The sequence below is a fragment of the Enhydra lutris genome, unplaced genomic scaffold (genome assembly GCF_002288905.1).
Source record: "Enhydra lutris kenyoni isolate GAN:26980312 unplaced genomic scaffold, ASM228890v2 scaffoldscaffold68, whole genome shotgun sequence".
In the NCBI taxonomy this organism is placed as follows: Eukaryota; Metazoa; Chordata; class Mammalia; order Carnivora; family Mustelidae; genus Enhydra; species Enhydra lutris.
Window position 1 is genome coordinate 10,647,764 of NW_019154152.1, and position 16,104 is coordinate 10,663,867.

The 16,104-nt window shown below is 41.3% G+C and overlaps 1 protein-coding gene across 3 annotated transcripts in view; it reads right to left on the bottom strand.

Annotated features, from left to right (window-relative positions):
• Window positions 1-16,104, bottom strand: part of LOC111159392 (stromal interaction molecule 1) — a 188,181-nt gene that overhangs the window by 48,287 nt on the left and 123,790 nt on the right. For all 3 annotated transcript variants that reach the window (XM_022521813.1, XM_022521811.1, XM_022521814.1), the window contains exon 3: window positions 8,396-8,510. In XM_022521813.1, coding sequence (XP_022377521.1) covers window positions 8,396-8,510 — 115 coding nt within the window. The remainder of the gene's footprint in view (window positions 1-8,395; window positions 8,511-16,104) is intronic.

Here is a 16,104-nt window from a genome sequence, read left to right on the forward strand (position 1 = left end):
AGTGAAAGGTAGAGCAAAGGGAATATAATCAGTGGTACGGTGATTGCAGTAGCATCATATAGTGACAGTAGCTATAGCTGTGGTAAGCACAGCACAACATACAGAGTTGTTGAATCCCTATGCTATACACCTGAAACTAATGTAATTTGTGTGTCAACTATATTTCAATAAAAAATAAAATACTAACATCCCTAGAAAGTAGACTGTGATAAGTTAAAGATGCATATTTTATCTCCTAAAGCAATCACCAAAATAACAAAACAGAGTTAAACCAATTAAAAAAAAAACCAGAATCATAAAAACCACTTATTAATCCAAAAAAGGCAGCAAAAGAAGAAAAGGTAATAAAAAACACCAGGAAAAAACAGAAAACAAATAGCAAGATAGTAGCCTAAAATCTAATCACATTAATAACCACATTAAATGTAAATGGTCTCAATACCCCAACTAAAAGGCAGAGATTATCAGATTGCAAAAAAAGGTAAGACCCCAGCATAAACTGTTTATAAGAAATGGATTCAAATGTAAAAACACAATGGGGTGCCTGGGTGGCTCAGTCATTTAAGCATCCAACTCTTTTTTTCTTTTTTTAAGACTTTATTTATTTATTTGTCAGAGAGAGAGCACAAGCAGGCAGAGTGGCAGGCAGAGGCAGAGGGAGAAGCAAGCTCCCCACCGAGCAAGGAGCCTGATGCAGGACTCAATCCCAGGATCCCAGGATCATGACCTGAAGCTGAAGGCAGCTGCCTAACCAACCGAGCCACTCAGGTGTTCCTAAGCACCCAACTCTTGATTTCAACTCAGGTTATGAACACAGGGTCGTGAGATCAAACCCCAAGTCAGGCTCCTCACTGGGTGTGAAGCCTGCTTAAGATTTTCTCTCCCTCTTCCTCTGCCCCTCTCCCCCCAAACACACACAAACACATACACACACACACACACACACAGATTAAAAGTGAACAGATGGAAAAAGATACACAAAACCAATAATACTCAAAAGAAAGTCCTATTAATATCAAAGGAGATTTCAGAGCAAAGAATAACACCAGGAAAAAAGAAAATCATTTCACAATAATGAGGTCAATTAATCAAGAAGACATAATAATCTTAAATCTTGAGGCACTTGGTAAAGAATGAGGCTCTTAATCTTGGGGGTCATGACTTCCAAGTCCTACACTGGATGTAGAGATTATTTAAGTAAATAAACTTTTTTAAAAAATCCTACATCTTTATGCACCTAGTAAGAGACTTTCAAAATACATGAAGAAAAACTCATAAAATTAATATGCAAATCCACAATTATAGCTGGAAATTTAAATACTCCCCCTCAATAACTGATAAGAGCAATAGGCAGAAAATCAGGCAAGATACAGTAGACTTGAACAACACCATCAACCAACATGGTCTGACTGACGTTTATAGAACACTCCACCCAACAACAGTCAAGTGCACATGGAATATCTACCAAGATATATAACGTTCAGGGACATAAGAAAAAGGTCTTAAAAATACATAAAGGATTTCTATTCCTGAAACCAATATTACACTATAAATTAACTAACTAGAATTTAACTAAAAATTTTAGGAAAAGAAAAAAAGAGTAACTTAGAATAACTTGGAATTCCTCTTGTATGGAAGCTTCTTCATTCATTTATTCACTACATTTATAATGTAAAATTGGAATACATTAGGAAGTTATTGAAGACTGTATCAGACCAAAAAAAAAAAAAAAAGAAGAAGAAAGAATGAAAAAAAAAAGGCAGGCAATCATCTCAATAGACACAGAATATTCATTTGAAAAAATCCAACGTCCATTCCTGATACAAGCTCTTAGCAAATCAGTAATAGAAAGTCACTTCCTCAATTTGACCAAAGGCTTTTGCAAAACAAATCCTCACAGCTAATGTTATATTTAATCGTGAAAGATTGAATGTTTTCCTCCTGAGATCAGAAAAAAGACACAGATGCCTACTCTTACCACTTCCCTTCAAGACTGTACTGGAGATACTAATCAGGGCAATCAGACAAAAAGAATTTTTTTTTTTAAGACCTTATGTACTCAAGTAATCTTAACACCCAAGATGGAGCCCAAACCCACAACCGTGAGTTCAAGAGTTGCATACTCCACCAACTGAATCAACCAGGTGCCTCCACAAGATGTTTTTAAAGACATTCATATTGGAAAAGAAAATAGTAAAACTTTCTTTAGAAGACTGCATTATCTCATTTGAAACTCTGATGGCATCTCATTAATAAGTGAATTTATTAGCAAGGTTGCAGAATACAAGACCAATATATAAAAATCAAATTTTTACATATTTTACCACAATTTTAAAAATACTATTTATAATAACATCAAAAATCTTTGAAATAGAAATAAATCCAACAAAAGACATGAAAGACCTGTATACTGAAAACTACAAAATACTACTGAGAGAAAGTATGTCTCCTAAATAAATAGAGAGATGTACCTTATTTATCAGAAAATTCAATACTGTTAAGATGTCAATTCTGTCAAACTGATCAAGCTTTCATGTAGACACTGATGAGTTGATTCAAGAACAAACAGCCAAAACAACTTGGAAAAAGGGAAACAAAGTTAGAAGGTGAAGACTATCTAACTAAAAGAGTTATTATAAGACTATTGTAATCAAAATAGCATGGTATTGACATAAGGACAGACAAATAGATGTGTGGATCAGAATACAAAGTCCAGGGCACCTGGGTGGCTCAGCTAGTTAAGTATCTGCCCTCAGCTCAGGTCATGATCCCAGGGTCCTGGGATTGAGTCCCACATCAGGCTCCTGCTTCTCCCTCTCCCTCTGCCTTTCTCTCTCTCTCTTTCTCTCTGTCTCTCATGAATAAATAAATAAAATCTTAAAAAAGAAAAATAAGAAGAATACAAAGTCCAGAAATAAACCCATACTTGTATGGACAACTGATTTATAATAGAAGGTATAAGGCAATGCAGTGGGAAAATGACAGAATTTTCAACAAATGGTTCTAGAACAATTGAGACATCCATGAGCACAAAAAAAGAACTTAGATCCACACTTAATACTAACATATACAAATTAATACAAAAGAGATCAGGGGCCTAAACATAAAATCTACAACTATAAAACTTCTAGAGGAGAACACGGGAGAAAATCCTTGTGTGACCATGGGTTAGGCAAGTATTTCTTACATATGGCACCAAGGGATGATCCACAAAAGCACAAAATGAAAAACTGGCCTTCAGAAAAATTAAAACCTACCATTCTTTTTTTTTTTTAAGATTTTATTTATTTATTTGACAGAGATCACAAGTAGGCAGAGAGGCAGGCAGAGAGAGAGGAGGAAGCAGGCTCCCCACTGAGCAGAGAGCCCGATGCAGGGCTCGATCCCAGGACACTGGGATCATGACCTGAGCTGAAGGCAGAGGCTTTAACCCACTGAGCCACCCAGGCGCCCCAAAATTTACCATTCTTCAACAGAAAGATAAGCCACAGGCTGGGAGAAAAATCTTTGCAAAACGTCTGTCTCATAAAGGATATCCATTTGCATACATGTGTCAAAACTGAAAAAAAATTGCAGACACTTTCAATATTTACCCTGATTGTATTATCAATTATAACTGAATAAATCTTTCAAAAAGATGAAGTTGAGCTAAGGCAGCATCATAGGAGATGCACATAAAATATAGAAGAGAGGCAGAATCCTTGGGACTTGGTGACAGAAATAGGTGAGAGATGCTCAGTTTCCGTTATTAAATGTGGAGACAAGAAAGAACTTCAGGTAGCTATTTAATATAAACCGAAAATGACTGCAGTGTCAAATCACCGCTTTGATGCTAGTGGGGGGTTTTTTGTTATTGGAAAAAAAGTATCTAAAAGAATCCAAGAGATGGGGCGCCTGGGTGGCTCATGGTTAAAGCCTCTGTCTTCAGTTCAGGTCCTGAACTGACCTGATCCCAGGGTCCTGGGATCAAGCCCCACATAGGGCTCTCTGCTCAGCGAGGAGCCTGCTTCCCCTCTCTCTCTCTGCCTGCCTCTCTGCCTACTTGTGATCTCTGTCAAATAAATTAAAAAATTAAAAATTAAAAAAAAATAAAAGAATCCAAGAGAAAGAAAAGTCAATTGTATCTTCCACCCCAAAAATGCAGCAACGATGGCTGAGGTATTTAACTCAATGACTTAAAGGTTCTCTTAGCAAAGTAATTTTTATGTAGCTAAAACCACAGGATAAACACCTTCTCCCTGGGTTTATGTAAAAACAAAAAGGGGATGCCTACTCTTTTATACTGATCTGACTTCTGAAATAGTTCAGACAGAAGTCCGATGCCACCTGCTACCCCGCCTTGGTATGTCAACACAGAAAGGCCAGCTCTGCTGGGTTTCTCTCTAAAAGCCTCCTGGTTTACCAGTACTGTTCCAGGTGCCTCCTATGAAAAATCCCATCCTACAAAGAATAGTACAGACAGAACTGGAGATCTGTTGAGTTTATGTCATTATTTCCAAATTACTATTTGGAATTATTTCCAAATTATTCCCAGTAGAAAAGAAATATTTTCTAAAGGCAAAGTTCAAAGTCACACTAGAATACTGGGTTCTTTTGCTTTTCACTGGAATCATATTATTTAGTTAGAATCAAAGTTGATAGTTTGAGACATCTTTGATCCACACAAATGGGGAAAGAAATTATTACTTTGTTTGGCTGATAGCATCTTTTGAAATCTCATGTCCAGGAAAGGGGAGAAAAAATAGTAATGATGCACTTTGTTTAGAGGAATGGAAACTGTGTTTTAGAGGAGAATCTTCTTAGGTCAGTGCCTCCCACCATCCCTCTAATGGCACTGTTACTGGTTCTACTGGCTCAAATACGCAAACAATAATTCGGTTTCTCAAAGATTCTACAAAATCTATCTGACCTCCCTTCCTTTAAAGAACTGCCACCTCCCCCCACCCGCCTCTCCACAGGGTCTTAGAGGGATTGGAAATTGCCGCACCCCTTCCCAGCCCATACATATTCTTTCACTACCACTACCCCACATCAGTCTGTCATCCAGACTTTTCCAATCTGATTCTCCCTCCGCCACATCTGACCATTGAGCAAAAATACTTAGAAGACAAATGAATGAAGCAGAGACATCTAAAAGTAGCCAATTAGAAAAGGCCAATCCCTTAGCTCCTGCTACTGGGACCCTTGGAGTTACCCTTGCTCTTGATCCTTCCCCAGCCCAGTTTGTTCAGCTCTTTCTTACTTAATTTTGTGTAACAAAGAATTTGGTGGTCTTTGTCTTCACGTCAATTTCCGTGGTGATAAGAATCCCTCCGTTATTCACGGTGCCGCCCTTGGATCACACCTGAGTTTGAGCTAATGAGATGACTCTGCAAGGGGGGGGGGTCAGCAACCAGGAAGACCAATGAGGTGACTAGTGGATTGGGGCTTTGGGGTAGGAGATAGTAGCCCAAACTTCAGAAAGGAAAAAGGGGTGCAGACTGAGGCCCTTCAGGGAGCCAGTGATGCAATCAATCATGTATATGTAATAGGGCCTCCATAAAAGCTCTGAACACTGAGGCTCAGATGAGCTTTCTGTTCGGCAAACACATTCGTGCTTAACGTGCTGGGAGGGCGATAGGTCCTGAAGCCAGGGGAAGAGACAGAAGCTCCAAATTCAGGACCCTCCCAGCCTCGCCCTACTGTTCTCCTCGTTTGGTTGGCGTTGGCCCTAACTCTTATCCATTATAATAAAATTGTAATCATAAATACAGCACTTTCCTGAGTTCTGCGAGTCATTTAGCAAATTTATCAAACCAGAGGGGTAGTGGGAACCCATGATTTATAGCCAGTCGGTCAGAGCACAGGTGGCTGGAAACACCCAGAGTTTATGGCTGCTTGGTGGCTAAAGTGAGAGCAGTCCTCTTGGGGACTATGCCCTTAACCTGTGAAGTCTGCACTGACTGGATATTCAGTGACAGAATCATATTGCATTATTTCATTACACACTCTCTTTGATTCATATTCCTCATCTGTAAATGGAGGCAATCATAGTATTTCTACTTCAGAGGGTTTTTGTGTAAAACGAGTGAGTTAATCTATACAAATCACTCAGAACAGTGGCTAGCATATATCAAATACTATATAAATATTAAAGTTGCTTTTTAGTTCTCGTTGTTTTTATTACTGAAGTCTAGAACTGGCTAATGTAGCAATTACCAGGCTTTTCTGTTAAAATCTAAATAACACTGAGAAAACACTGGCTCCCACCATCAGTCAGAAAATGTTAACAACACTAATCATGTAGATGGTACTGGCACTAGTCGGCAAATGTTCTGCACACAAATGAACACTGCTGATATCTATCTCCTCCAGCAGGACTCAGGCCAACCGGCTTGTGCCAGCGCCAGAAGATCACGTGCTTTTTGTGGCTCTGGAAACCATCACTCCAGAGATTAGGGGCCTTGTTCTAAATAATGAAGCAAACTGTCCGAGGAATAGTCCACACGAAGATTCTACCTTTTAGCTTGGCATGGCACATACCAGGCATGGTACATGATGAGCGATCCTAAAACATACATGTCACCTTGCAGCTTAGCTATGAGCTACCTCCCAGCACACTGGAATGTTTCTCTGCTCCTCAGTAATGGAAACCAACCCTTCAAAACTCACTCCATTGTCTTTCATCTTCCTGTCATTTAGAACATATCTGGAAGTGTTCCAAATAGTTGCTGAATCCAGGAATAAAGTTCTTACCAAAAAATTGTCTTGGCTGCATTTTAGTCTTATGATTTCTTCCCTGTTTCTGCCCTCTCTTGGTCACTTTCCCTTACCAGCTACTTCTGTGGAGTTTACAGAGAAAGCCAGGAATGCTTTCCCTGTCGTTCCAAATTCCCACTTAATGAAACCCACTTTTCAAACCCAGGCGCCATGTCCTCATGTAGTTACAGAAAAAAGAAGAAAACTAAAATTAAACAGAACTAATAGAAGATTTTTCCGGCAGTGCCGGTGTAATTCCAAAAATCATTTCACTGGTTGATCTTGCATCAGTACACAGCCAAAGCTGCTCAGGAGCTATTAAACAAAGCCCCCACAAGGAACTCAGCTCCTAAAGATTTCCAGAAAGCTGTCTATATAGCTAACTTACACTTCTTTTAAATTGATAATCTCATGTTTCCCACCTACATTATACATGATCTCTTCCAGATCTAAAATTCTATAATCCTAGGTAAGATTAAAACAAAAATAGAAACGGCCTCATTTCCTACCAAAATTGGGTTTCTCTACCACCAGACCAGTACTTCCAACCAGGATGGCATAGAAAGCACTGACCCAGGGACAGGAAGGTCCAGGTCTAAGTCCTGGCTCTGCTATCTACTAAGTACATGACAACAAACAATCACTTTATAAATCTGAGCCAAAGGCTCCTCACCTACAAAAGCAGGGGCCCTGGTGGTCACTTAAGTTTAACCCTCCTTAGCCTCAAGACCTCCCTATGAGACCCTGCGAAGAAACTGCTTCCAATCTTGTTAGTATCAAAGGACGCTCTAACCACAGACAAGATGGAGAGGAGACTAAAACCCTGTTTTTCCCTTCTCTGTCAAGCTTCACACAATTAGATATGCTCTTTCACTCAGAGCTCTAAAGCAAATGCTTCAGGGGGGAAAAAATAATAGTCATAGCTTAACAGTTTTCTGCATAAGAAATAACTAAAGTTTTTATTTAATGAGTTCAACAGGAGTCCACAGAACGACATGACGGTTGAAGGCTCCAGGAGCTAATCAGGCTGCACTGACAAGATGCATACAGGCTCCAGAACTAAGAAGTTCAAAGTCCTGCTCAACTCTGAGCTGGTCAAACCAGCCCTGCAGGTCTGTGTCCAACTCTAGGAGCTATGATCTAAGACAATAACAAAAGTGTTCACGGGTAGGAAACCAAGACAAGGAGGAGACTGAGAAAACATGTTTCCTTCAAACAACCTGGAAAAGAGAGGACTCAGGGGGAGAATGCATCTTACTTCCAGCCAATCTTTGAATCATCTAACTCTCAGCAGAGACCAAGGTGAGACCAAGTGGGGAGCTATAAAGGAAGGGGCTTCCTCAAAAAGCCAGCAAGCTCCCTATCTCTGGAGAAGAGCAGAAAGTGGGGTCGGTGGTGAGAAGGCAGGTGGGAAGCCGATGGAATTCAATTAAAATTCCAATGAAGAGCAGCTCCAACTCTGGAGCACCTTCCCCCACTCCCAGCCGGAGGATTAGATTCAGTCTTATTCAGTGACTCTACGTAGAACCATTTTAATAACTTGCTCTTACAAAGCATTTTATCCTCATATACTTTTAAAGCCAAGTCCCTGCCCATCTTCTTCTGTCTTCTCTAAACCTTTCCAGCAACAAAGACTAACAACCAAGCTGCCTATTACCTTCTGAAGACTTCCATGCTTTCCACAGGTCCTCCACACTGATGAGCTTATCCTCACCATGGAAGGTGCTGTGTTTCACTGTCGGGTCATGGTAATTGAGGTCTTCCCTCAGGAACTGCAAGGGAAAAGCACACAAGTCACAAGAGATACCTAGGAGCCAGCCCACCGAGATCTCCATGCAGGCCATCCAGCTTTCCACAACACATTCCATCCACCCAATGTACATGTGTACCACGTCACTCATCTGTCCTTCCATGTGCCTATGTCCTAGTTGACAACTACACTGCCTCTTCTTCTTTGTTGTATGTCTCACTTGAACAAAAATGAATAAGAGAGTCCTTTCTCATATTTTTGTAATTATGGAAAGAAAGATACTAACTGATAGTTAACCGGAATTCCATAAGTTAGAAGAAGGAAGAAGGATAGGGAAAAAGAATTAACAATTTGTGATCACTTGTTTATATACTAAGCAATATTCCAAGAAATTCTACAATACTTTTTCATCAAATCCTCTATAACCAATGAATTATCACACCTATTTTACAAACATGAACAGTAATAACTCTAAGATAATGCAACTTGCCCCAAATCACATTAAATTTAGAGAGATTAAATTATTTATGATGGTTTTAAAACGTGTCCACAATTCTATGACAATCCTCCCACCAAAGGTGAATTCCCCTCTCCCTGAATATAGGCTGACATGAGTGACTCATCTTCTAACAGAATGTGGCAGCAGTGATGTCAAGTGACTTCCAAGGTGAGAAAAGGCAATACAGAGTCCACCTGGCTCTCTCCCTTTTGGGACACATGCCTTGAGAGCCCTGAGCCAACAACTATATACAAAGCCGGGCTACCCAAAAGCCACCACTCTGGAGAGACCATGCGGAAAGACTATACTAGAAACACAGAGAGATGTCTCCCCAGCCCAGGGATCAGACATCTGAGTGACTGAGACTTCAGGTGATTCCTGCCCCCCGCTTTTGAGTCACTGCATCTGAACCCAAGTGGACACAGATGAGCTGTCCCTGCTGAGCCATGACCCAACTATAGGTAAATAACAAAATAAATGTTGCTGCTGTTTAAAGCCACTGCCTTTTGGGGAAGTTGGTTATATGGCATTAGATAACTCAAACATTTGCTCAAGGTTACAGCTGATAAGTGATAGATCTGTATTCCAACCCAAGATTTCTGACTTTATTGTCCAAATTTTCCCCCAGCACTATAGGTGCTGTCCTTTAATTATTGGTATTTCTTTTCATAATACACTCTTACAAGAAAGAAGCAAAAGGAATCAAAGCTTTTAGGAAAAAATTTTTTAAAGATTTCATTTATTTATTTGAGAGAGAGAGGGAGGGAGACAGAGCACACGCTTGCACAAGGAGGCAGAGCATCAGGCAGAGGGAGAGGGAGAAGCAGGTTCCCCGTTGAGCAGGGAGCCCGATGCAGGGCTTGATCCCAGGACCCTGGGATCATGACCTGAGCCAAAGGCAGCCGCTTAACCCAATGAGCCACCCAGGCATCCGTGAGAATTTATTTTGAATAACAATTACACAAGTGATGTGATAAAGAGCCCTGAACAAAAAGATTTTGTCAATTCTTAGAAAAACTAAACTAATGAAAGTATTTTTTGATTTTTTGAATAGTCAGCTTTTTAGGCCATCTGACCTTTGATTCATTTTATGCTGTGAGTTGTGAATTTTAACATTTTTTTCCCAAGTCGCCACCTTGTTATCCCAACCCCATTCATTAAATTATCTTTTATTCATTTTGAAAAATGCCATTTAGTAATAAATTAAGTCCTTATGTATACTCAAGGTATATTTCTAGGCTCTGCATTCTTTTGCACTAAATGATATTTCTATTTTTATACTAGTTGTTGACTATTTTATTATCTCTTTCATCTTATTTTATACTTCAATAATAATTTCTAAGGCCTAGACCTCCTCTTCCCATAGCTCTTATATTTCAGAATACTTCTTGTCAATCTCAGCTGCTTATTTTTCAAAATTAATTTTAGGACAATTCTATTAATTTGTTGAGAGTCTGATTGTTTTCACTGGACACCTAAGTGATGAGAACACTAGACCTTAGACAGCAAACACTGGGACATTTCAGGGAGGACACAGTCACAAGCAGTCTGACATGGCCAGTCTGGGGACAGAAATTCATTCATTCATTTAGTCAGCAGACATAAGATTTCTAAATACCAGGCATAGTTCCAGGCACTAGAAATACAGTAAGTAATAAACAAAACAGATACAAATCTTTATTGTCATTGAGCTAACATCCCCTTATATAATTCCTATAAAACAAAAAAAAAGGAATAGGGAATGCAGAGTAGTGGTATTCATGGTCTGTCATTTTAGAGGAGTCACAGAAGTCTCATTAAGAAGGTAACTTTCAGGGACACCTGGGTGGCTTAGTCATTAAGTGTCTGCCTTTGCCTCAGGTCATGACCCCAGGGTCCTGGGATCGAGTCCCACATCAGGTTCCCCACTTAGCAGGAAGCCTGTTTCTCCCTCTCCCACTTCCCCTGCTTGTGTTCCCTCTCTAGCTGTGCCTCTGTCTGTCAAATAAATAAATAAAATCTTAAAAAAAAAAAAAAGAAGATAACTTTCAAGCATATATCTGAAGGAGATGTTGGAGAAGGGCTAGCAGAATAACTGGGAGAAGACTATCCAAAGCACAAGGAATGGCATATGCAAAGGCCCTGAGGCAAGAACATGCTCCATATGTTCAAGGAATAGCAAGGGGCCAGTGTGGCTGAAGAGAAATGAGAGGTGGTGACTAGTGGGAGATGAACTAGGGAAGCACCAGAGGTCCAGATCCTTAGCACCTATGTAGGCCATTATAAGGACTTGGACTTTGACTCTGAGAGGGAAGCTATTGGAGGAATTTGAACAGAGATGCAACATGATCACATTTATATATACATTTTAAAATTTATTTCTTTATTCCAGAGAGAGAGCACGAGCTGGGGTGGGGGTGGGGGCTCAGGGGCGGAGGGAGAGAGAGAATCTCAAGCAGACTATCTGCTGAGCATGGAGCCTGACTTGGGGCTTGCTCCCACAACCATGAGATCACCATCTGAGCTGAAACCAAGAGTCCAATGCTTAATCAACTGCAACACCCAGGTGCCCCTACATTTATATATTTTTTAAAGACTGTTCTAATGGGTATTAACGAGGGCACATGTGGTAAGGAGCACTGGGTTTTATATGCAACTAATGAATCATTGAACACTACATCAAAAACTAATCATGTACTATATGTTGCTAATTGAACATAATTTTAAAAATAAAATAAAATAAATGAAAGACTGTTGTAAATACTGTGTGGGGGAGCAGCCTATAGGAGGACAAGGGCGGGTGCAAGGAAAACAGTTTGGTAGCTATTACAATAATACAGCTCGAAATGAGGTAGTAGTGTGGACGTAATGGAAAGTTGTTGGGATTTACAAGTATTTTAAAGAGATCAAACCTGTAACCCTCCGATTACAGATATAGGTATACCCTGTGTTGGTCCTCTTGGGCTCTAACCCAGACCCTCTTAACCTAAGACTAGAGAAACACACATGACATGCAGGCCTCAGGAGCAGAAATGCCAAAATCTCCAAGAAAGGGGATTTTTCTGCCATTCCCAGCTAACTTTAGGAAACTATCTGACGACACATACCAGCTGCTTATCAGGAACCAATAAGAAATAGACTGCTTTTCATAGCCAAGTCTGATCACTGAGGTACAGGGAGAGCAGAGAAACTCATGGGAAGAAAGTACAAGGAGGACCTGCACAGGGCTCATGCACAGGCTCCATCGGCACCACAAAGGAGGAGTGGGAGCAGAAAACAAGGCCAGTGAGAAGATGGGGCCAAATGAAGAATGTGGGCTGACAGAAGCTACACCTGAAGGAAGGGCCTGAAGCTGAGGGGAACCTTGTTAGAGAACAAAGAAGTGGGATGCATCAATCAGACCTTAAGAGGATGAGAAGCAGTACACTATAAATAGAAAGGGTGCACAACTTACAGAAACAGACCCCTTCCTTCCTGTGTGACTTTTTGGCAAGTGATTCGGCCTCTCTGACCCAGTTTCCCTCTCAGAACAAGAACTAGGCGTCCCTCTCATCTAAGTGTGCTAAGGAATAAATGAGACATGCTTGTAGAAGTCACAAGCTACCTTTGCACCTATCTTTTAAGGGCCCATAGAGCATTTTCTAAATTGAACCCATATTTAAAAATCAGATTTCAGGGCGCCTGGGTGGCTCAGTTGGTTAAGGGACTGCCTTTGGCTCAGGTCATGATCCTGGAGTCCCAGGATCAAGTCCCACATCAGGCTCCCTGCTCAGCAGGGAGTCTGCTTCTCTTGCTGACCTCTCTCCTCATGCTGTCTCTCTCTCATTAATAAATAAAATCTTTTTAAAAAATCAGGTTTCATACCAAGAAAATCCATCTTTTCAGGTTATCTTTTTTTTTTTTAAGATTTTATTTTTAAGTAATCTCTACACACAACATGGGGCATGAACTCACAACCCTGAGATCAAGAGTCCCATGCTCCACCGACTGAGCCAGCCAGGCATCCGCAGGCTATCTTTTTTTTTTTTTTTTTTTTTAATCTAAAGATCTAGACACTGAACTCCTGGATCTTAAGGGCTTAAGGGCTGCAACTCGATCGGAAGAGAAATGGTGGTTCAGGGACTTGTCAAGAGCTGGCCTCAGCATGGAAAGCTCCTTATTTTCTTTTTCTTTCTTTCTTTCTTTTTTTTTTTTAAGATTATTTATTTATTTATTTATTTGACAGAGAGAGAGAGAGATCACAAGTAGGCAGAAAGGCAGGCGGGCGGGGGGGGGAGCAGGCTCCCTGCTGAGCAGAGAGACCTATGCGGGGCTCGATCCCAGGACCCTGAGATCATGGCCTGAGGCCCACCCCACTGAGCCACCAAGGCGCCCCACTCTTTATTTTCATATAGGTTGCCCATTACAAATTAACTTCAAAATGCATCATTTTCTGAAGATGTTGTTATTCACATTTTACTTAAAGCTAAGAAAAAAATCAATTGTCCATATCAAAGGACATGATGTCCATGTTGTCATCTGGAGCGGCTTGAAGGTGGGGGAGTGGGTGTTGATGGAGGTCATGAGGGCCTCGGTCCCCACCCCCAGGACTCCACTCCTGGCTTTGCAGAGGGAGCTGGCAACAATGTGCCAGAGCTGAGCGTCAGCTGCCCCCTTCTGAAGAGCCATGTGCTCTCTGGGCTGAGAGCAGAGAGCTCATGATGCCTGATGCCCACAGAAGCACTCTGTTACATTGTAAAGCACAAATCAAATGTTAGCGGTTGTTATTATTGGCAGGCAGGTGAGATACGGACGTGAAAGCAAAAGAAAAACCTTCGTCAAAGATGGCTCCTCTGCGCCTTGTAGACCCTCACCAGTGTTTTGGTCTATCTCCCCAGCCAAACCATATAGGCTCTGATCAAGGTCCCAGGGATCCAGCCATCAAGACAACAGACAAGAATGCTGTACCAAACTTGAACTCTGATGTCCAAGGTGCCTGCGGTAGGCACTGCCATATACTACTCTGAACACTGCCCCCATCCAGCTAATAGCTAAGGTCTGAAGACAAAGTTTAAAAGCAACAAAAAGCAAAACCCAAACCAAACCAAAGAGGCAATTTTTAGCCCCTACAACAAAGATTTACTATTTCAGACTCAGAGCAAGTAGTAGCTTTTCTCTCAGGAAGGTCTGAGAAGGCTCCCTAAAAGTCTTGCCTTACCATGGGGAATGCAGCACTGGCTAGAGCCACAGCTCAGTAGCTCTCTGAAGAGCAGGGACCAGCTGTCATGAGGTATATTTAGCTCTATGAGCTCAGAAAAGTGATCTCCCTGGTGGTGGTGCAAAGAATGCAATCCCATCCCTACCCCAAGTGAAGCAGTAGTGAGGAGATGTGGGTGAGGACAGACAGAGAGGAAACATCTCTCTAGAATCCTCAACAAAACAGGCACAGCCAGCCTCAGCGGTGAACAGAAATCACAGATTGAAAGCTGGAAGAGCAGAGCGCCCCTGGGTGCAGGGATCCAGGCAGAGCTCCTGGGTGTTTCCTTGGAAAATTACTCCTTCCTCCCATTTCCAACTGTGTTCCCAACTGCTCACCTTCCATGTCTCCCAAACCAAACCACAGCACCCCCACTCCCACTCAGCCCCTTCCTCATACCTCCACACTATTTAGAACACAAAAGATACACGTCCCAGATCTAAGACGCTTCCCAACTCTTGTTCAGCCCTTCAACATCTAACAAGGACCCATGTTTTAGCTACAATAGCTCTAAATGCCATTTGTACAAAGTGCTGGGACTTGGATGTCTCATAGGGGAAGTATCCGTCCCCAGTGACATCAGAAGCTATTGCTGAGGGCGCCGAGAGGACAGTCATTTCTCACTCACCTCTGTACATCTAGTCCCACTTCTGCCATTCCATCTACCACATTAGTCACCAGAATGACCTTTGTAAAGTACAAATCTGTAAACTACACGAATGCACCTACTTAAACTCTCACAGCTCCTTATCACCTACAGAATAATACCCAGCTTCTTGACCTTATATGCAAGGCCTTTTACAATCTGGTCATAGACTAACTTTCCAGGCAGCCGTTCTCCCTCCTTACCAGACACCCAGAGTTCAGACCAAGGGTCAGGAAACTATGGCCATGGACCAAATCCAGCTTGCTGCTGCTTCTTACAAATAAAGCTTTACTGAAACACAGTCGCAGTCATTTGTTTAGGTACTGTCCATAGCTACTTTCATGTTACAAAGGCAGAGTTGAGTTATTGTGACAGAGACTATATGGCCAACAAAGCCTAAAATATTGACCATGGGGCACCTGGGTGGCTCAGTGGGTTAAGCATCTGCCTTTAGTTCAGGTCATGATCCCATGATCCCAGGGCTGGTATTGAGCCCCACATCAGGTTCCCTCTCTGTCTGCCTCTCCCCCAACTAGTGCTAGGTCTCTCTCTCTCTATCTCTCAAATAAATAAATAAAATCTTTTAAAAAAAATTTTAAAGAAGAAAAAAGAATAAAAAAGTTCAGCAACATTTGCTCTAGATACATCAAGCCACTTCAGGCTCCTTGAACAAGCCATGTTCATCATACCTCTAAGCGTTTATACAAGGTGCTCCATTTAAAATGTTTTCTCCTTCTCTTTATCTGCTAGAGAAGAAGTCACTGCCTCTGTGAAGTTTTCCAGACCTCTCCCAAGCAAGTTAATTGCCCTATTCCATTTGTTCTCTTAGTTCTCAGGGCATACATCTATGACAGTACCTATCCCATTACACTACAATTACTATTGAATTACCCCCCCTTACTATCTCTAAGCAACTCAAATATAGAAACTATATTTTGTCATTATCTCTAACCCGTGTCTTACAAATTCTCTGGAACACCTAAACGAATCAGTAATTTAGCTCCATAAGCCCGCTTCCAAGCACAGGCCTGGCACAGAGCAGGGTATGTAGTTACTAAAGAACTGAATGAATGTCTCTCACGCTACAACATCCAGCAGTGGGCCTAGCTTACCACAACTAGTCAATGCACCTTATCTCCCCTACACAAAAGGAAGGAAAAGGTCCCCAAACTGTCAGCCAATCTAAAATAAAGATATTCAGCTAGGGGCCAGAGGGTTACACTGGCTTGGATCTGGTGTAGCATGATGGCTTAGAG